Source organism: Teleopsis dalmanni, chromosome 1, assembly GCF_002237135.1.
Source record: "Teleopsis dalmanni isolate 2A chromosome 1, ASM223713v2, whole genome shotgun sequence".
In the NCBI taxonomy this organism is placed as follows: domain Eukaryota; kingdom Metazoa; phylum Arthropoda; class Insecta; order Diptera; family Diopsidae; genus Teleopsis; species Teleopsis dalmanni.
The window spans coordinates 100,067,115-100,072,984 of NC_051846.1; the positions used below are offsets into that span (position 1 = coordinate 100,067,115).

Here is a 5,870-nt window from a genome sequence, read left to right on the forward strand (position 1 = left end):
AAAATATCGAATTAGTTTTGTATAGAATACAATTATATATAAATTATATATAAAATATAAAAAAAAAATGTTTTAATTGGTGTCTGATTCGCTACATATAAAGTTTGAGCCATAGGAGTGTCTAGTTTTTCCGCTTTTGACGCCGGAAAAACTGACACGTCTGCTTCTGTGTTAATTAGGAACCTGATTTTTGTTCTTTTTTTTTATCATAAATTAACAGGCGACTAATTTCTGGGCAAAGCTCATCCGTCACCAAAGATGAAGAGCCTCTTAGTTTTTTGAATGTTCACTTTTTACGAAGGTGCACGGTTATACGCATTTTTTCGCTTCTTTCTCAAATTTGAAGTGATACCAATAAAATGGTTTGCTTCTGCTTGCAGAACGTGACTGTTTGTTGTATCACCTACGACGTAATTGAGATCTGGATCTTACCAACGATGACACTTGTTGCGTTAATTCTTCTATTTTTTTTTCTAATGATTGCATATCCAATGTTGGTTGTGTAGTACATGCATTAATTTCAGTCACATCTGTTGTATCATATATTTTATCTGCCATAACTGATAGTTTATCTAAGTTATCTTCACTTACAGATAAAATTGCTTGAAGGTAGACGTTGCATCCACAGTTGTTTTAACAGTTCTTCTGAAACCTTACCTTGGGATAGTGTTCGCATTTTATTTAAAATCTCCATCGGTTTCTTGTCACCGCCTTTTCACAAACAGACTGCACATGTTTGTTGTTGGAGTGTTGATAATAATATCACTTATTTTCGACAAAACACTGCTTTCCATGGATGCTACCACTGTATGGAACTTCGTTGAGTCTTGCGTTCCTCCCGCAATCCCAAATTGCGATTCAATTTGCTTAAACCACAAGGCTGGATCCGCTCGCCAGAATGGAGGTATCTTCACCGCTACTCTTGCAATTTCTTCCTTTTACTGCGCCTCATTAGCCAACTGTGCGTTGTCTTCCATAGTTTGATTTCAACTAAAAAACTATTCAATTAAGTAGCGTAGCCATCAAAATGATTTTTTTATTATTATTATCACTTTCTATTTGAAAATATCTTTTCATTGGTTGTTATAACAACTGTTTGTTCAACCTCGGGGTCACCACTTGTGTGATTCGGTCAGACTCCAGAAGGATGTGTTTCTTTATTTAACTACATATATACAATATTAACATTTTTTGTTTCAACTGTTCATACGTCTTTGTTCAAACTAATTATTTACATTTTTTGTTTCAACTACTCATACGTTCAAACGAGGTGTTCGTAGACGCCACAATGTGTACGTTAATAACAAAAATCTGTTGCTTTTTGTTGGCAACCCAGGCCAGTGATGACAGATGACGTATAAAGACGAATCCACATGTTAGTTTTGTTACTTGTGAAATAATAATAACTAGGAGTTTTTGATAAATAAAGATCGAAATTATACAGATATAATAGTGGCGACGAGGATACGAATTTTTTTTGCATTACATAGAAAAATTCCAGGTATTTTTTCAAGAAATGCAAAACCAACATGCGAAAGACACGGAAACAATGCGTGAGCTTTTCAAGGAGTGTTTGCAAATGAAGATGCATATTGAAGCATTTCCGAAAACAGAAAAACCGGAGCAAACAATGGAGATTTTAGCTTGGAGTATCACGGAATTTGTTTATGATCCAGAAAATAACCTAACATTTGAAACGTGGTACACGAGGTATGAAGATTTATTCTTGGTAGATGCTAGCAAACTTGATGACGTAGCGAAGGTCAGGCTTCTATTAAGGAAACTCAGTACAACTGTATATAACAAATATATGAACTTTATTTTGCCTAACCGTCCACGTGAATATAATTTCACTACAACAGTGGAGAAATTAAAACAACTGTTTGGACTCCAAAAGTCACAATTCAGCTTACGCTATAGCTGTTTACAGTTAACCAAACCAACAGATACCGACTATACTACGTACGCAGCCGAGGTTAATAAACACTATGAAAATTTTAAATTGAATAGCCTGTCACTGGACCAGTTCAAATGTTTAATGTTCGTATTGGGGCTGAAATCAGAAGCAAACTTCGAAATAGGAACCCGAATATTGACCAAACTGGACACAGAAGCTAATACCATTAACTTGGAGAAACTTACAAACGAGTGTCAGCGTATCATTAATATAAAATCCGACATAGCGCTGGTAGAAAATAAATCACGCGAAAATCAGGTTAATCGATTACAAGCAAATAAGCTTAAGAACAATCACAAACCGAAAACACTATGCTGGTTTTGTGGAGCAATGCATTATGTGCGTGACTGCCCATTCAAATATCATAAATGCGAAGACTGTCACAACATAGGCCATAAAAAGGTTATTGCAAAGCGAAAAATTCAGCAAAATCAAACTGCGATAACAACATCAAAAATAATAGCAATGGTAAGGCAAGAGCATTTTCACAATCACGATCCAACAGTATATACACAACGAACAACATCACAGCTGCACAGCGCAAATATGTCCACGTTAAAATCAACAATGTGCTAATCAAATTGCAATTTGATATTGCATCGGACATAACTATCATTTTAAAATTTAATTTCGACAAATTAAATATTTTAAATACAATGGAAGTACAACGAGAATCAGCTAAAAGTGCAACTGGAAACTTACCATTGTACGCAAAATTTACATGCGATGTGCAGTTAAAAGACACAATTAGAACACTTACGTGATTCGTTTGAGCGATCGATTTGAACGTATTCGGATTGGACTGGATAACTGCTTTTCAACTTAGCGATATGACGCTTAATGCTATTTGCAGCCAAATTTCAACAACAAAACAGGCAAGTAATGTTCCCATAAACTCTTCAAATTGCAAATGTCTTCCGGAAAAATTATTTCCAGAACTTTTCGAGAATGCTATGGGTTTTTGTAATAAAACTAAGGCACATTTAAGATCTCGACATTATCGCACCTATCAATTACTCTGACCGCACCAATCGTAGTTATCAAAAAGCCAAATGGCAGCATTCGTATTTGCGCTGATTTCTCAACTGGTCTTAACGACGCGCTTGAATCTTACAAGTATCCACTACCGCTTCCAGAGGATATTTTGGCAAAAATCAGCCTCTTACCAGCAAAATGATTACTAACGAAACAGCTAAGAACAAGGTTTTAGCTAAAATTTTCAAATATGTAACTGAAGGATGGCCATCAAACTGCAACAACAATGAGTTGAAAGCTTACTGTAACTGAAGAAACGACATATGTATAGTTGACGGATGTTTAATGTTCGGACAACGCATTATTATACCTCAAATTTTCCAAAAGCGCATTCCTAAAGAAATTCACCGAGGTCATCAAACCATACTAAAGCCATCGCGCGGAACTACGTTTATTGGTCAAATATCGATTACGATATTGAAGCAATGGCGAAAAGTTGTTCAAATTGTGCAGCAGCAGCTAAAATGCCCACAAAAACAACTTTACATCCTTGGCCAAAACCTTCTGATTCTTGGGTATGGCTCCATATTGATTATGCAGGACCAATAGATTCATACTACTATTTAGTCGTAATCGATGCGTTCTCAAAATGGCTCGAAATTATACAAACAAAATCTTTAACAGCTACTCAAACAATTTCCAGCTTGAAAGAAATTTTCGCTAGATTTGGGTTACCGAAGACAATAGTTTCAGACAATGGTACTCAATTTGTAAGTCATCAATTTCAACAGTTTTTAGCGGAAAACGGCATTAATCATATACGAAGCAGTCTGTACTAACCCATGTCAAATGGACAAGCCGAAAGGTTTGTGGATACTTTAAAGCGAGCACTCAAAAAGTTAAATGGGAAGGGGGTAACTGCTGAAAATCTTCAAATATTTCTACAAGTTTACCAATCAACTCCGAATACGCAAAATGAGGACAGTATATCGCCAGCTGAAGTTTTACTAAAAAGAAATATCCGTGTTAAACTTGACTTGATTAAACCAACGCTGGTGTCTTTACCAGACCCAAATGCCACGCTTAAAAACAAGTGCGATACACAACTCAAAATGAAAGCGCAGTTTGACAAAAGGCACGGTGCAAAGCCAAAGTTTTACGAAAGACACGAGCTCGTTTATGTCAATATATATAAAAAAAGAAACACTTTGAATGGACAAAAGGAAAAATAATTGAACGCATAGGTAATGTCATTTACAATGTTCGCTTACAAAATGGCAAACTTATTCGTGCACATGCCAACCAAACTCGTTACCGAAAAGATCATAAAAATGAGTTATCATCAGAAATACGTACTTCCGAAGATATCGCCAACGAAAAGTGTTTAGCTGATGCATTCGGCCTCTACGAAACAACACCTAAAGATGTAGTCAAAATAACTAACAAATACATAGTTTCGACTCCAGCTCAATCTTTCAATGAAGTATCCGAGATTGCAATTCATCAAACTGAGAAGCACAATGAGGCAGTTGTTCCGTATACCCGACCAAGGCGTACTGGATATCCTATTGACCGATTTAGATCCTAGAATCACCGCATTGGAGATTCGGCATATAAAGAAGAATCCACATGTTAGTTTTGTTACTTGTGAAATAATAATAACTAGGAGTTTTTGTTAAATAAAGATCGAAGTTATACAGATATAATACTTTTAATCATACAGAAATAGAATATGTTTCATTTCTTAAAAATTCTTAGTTTTATAGATTTAAATATATACGTTGTTAAAAATTCACTTTAACTTTATATTACTTCGGTTATGCCGGGCAAAAGGTCGCGTACAAAAAGCTTGACACTTGATTAAACATCCTGTAACTCTTAGTTTTCCACATTAACACCTTGGAGGATATTTTAGCGGTCAACATTTAAGTGCTCACCGTAATAAGCAGCAAAGTCAGAGTATGCGTCATTGTTACTTAAGTATCGGAAAGATACCATGAGAGTTTACAATCGAAAAGGAGTAGTTATCTGGGCTGATTACTGTTTTCCGATTATTGGTATTACCATTTTCGTAGGGCCGCGATGATAAGTTGTGTAAGGAAGGAAATTCTCACATATTTCCAACCTACATAGATGCAATCTAAACAAGAAACAACAACAACACTATACTAGTAACTTTAAAAGACATTTTAGTTACACATCACAATACACTATGTTTAACACGCAACGTATAATTTAATTTCAGTCACTGTAAGAATTTTAATATTATCTAACATAAAATAGATTAATTTTATTTAATATATATATTATATTAAAATAACTCACAAGTAACGCACTGCATCTGCATCGGTAACACACGGAATACATCTGAAATTATTATTACAATTAACAAAAAAATAAAGAAATGTATTTGAATAAGTGAAGAATACACACCTTTTTTATTTACTATTTATATATTTATTTTATTTTCTTTTGTTTGTTTTTTTAATTTGTTTTTTATTATTCATAAATAAATAAATAATAATATTAAAATAACAAACACCGGCATTATATAAAAAACACGTTTGTAAACAAGACAAGAAACTTCAAGGCATGAAAGTTTTGGTTGAATTAAATACAAAGCACGGCGAATTCAAGAACACACGACAAAGACAAAGTACAGAAATTACACCCAGGCGAACAACAGCAGCAAAAGACAACAAGTATCAAAAACACCAACGGCAAAAGTATCGATGCGCTACAGGAAATGCTTCGGTCGTTTGAGTATAAATAAACGCGCATTGTACAAGCAAGAGCACTTGTTAGGAAACTCGCAAACGTAGTAATACGTTTTTGCGATACAAGTTAGTTTAACTATAGGCAAGGTAGTTACATTCATCTTGACTAGTAGTCTTGTATCACGTCAAGGTAGTTATATACATCTTCATTAGTAGATTGT

General features: G+C 34.7%; 3 protein-coding genes across 3 annotated transcripts; all 3 read left to right on the forward strand.

The window, feature by feature from the left end:
- The first annotated feature begins 1,516 nt into the window (after positions 1–1,516).
- LOC119662336 lies at positions 1,517–2,533 on the forward strand. Its single transcript, XM_038071938.1, has one exon. The coding sequence runs from the start codon at positions 1,517–1,519 to the stop codon at positions 2,531–2,533; it is 1,017 nt and encodes a 338-aa protein (XP_037927866.1).
- An 884-nt stretch (positions 2,534–3,417) lies between these two features.
- On the forward strand, positions 3,418–3,771 carry LOC119662346 (uncharacterized protein K02A2.6-like). Its single transcript, XM_038071950.1, has one exon. It carries the CDS (start codon positions 3,418–3,420, stop codon positions 3,769–3,771), a length of 354 nt encoding a protein of 117 aa, XP_037927878.1.
- A 3-nt stretch (positions 3,772–3,774) lies between these two features.
- Positions 3,775–4,520, forward strand: LOC119662353 (uncharacterized protein K02A2.6-like). Its single transcript, XM_038071962.1, has 2 exons — positions 3,775–4,072; positions 4,156–4,520. Exons 1-2 carry the CDS (start codon positions 3,775–3,777, stop codon positions 4,518–4,520), a joined length of 663 nt encoding a protein of 220 aa, XP_037927890.1.
- Positions 4,521–5,870: the final 1,350 nt, after the last annotated feature.

Excerpts from the sequence above, each read along its gene's own strand:
- LOC119662353 (XM_038071962.1), top strand. The coding sequence starts at position 3,775 with ATGTCAAATGGACAAGCCGAAAGGTTTGTGGATACTTTAAAGCGAGCA. Across the intron at positions 4,073-4,155 it reads GCAGTTTGACAAAAGGCACG|GAAAAATAATTGAACGCATA; the intron begins GTGCAAAGCCAA and ends AATGGACAAAAG.
- LOC119662336 (XM_038071938.1), top strand. The coding sequence starts at position 1,517 with ATGCAAAACCAACATGCGAAAGACACGGAAACAATGCGTGAGCTTTTC.
- LOC119662346 (XM_038071950.1), top strand. The coding sequence starts at position 3,418 with ATGGCGAAAAGTTGTTCAAATTGTGCAGCAGCAGCTAAAATGCCCACA.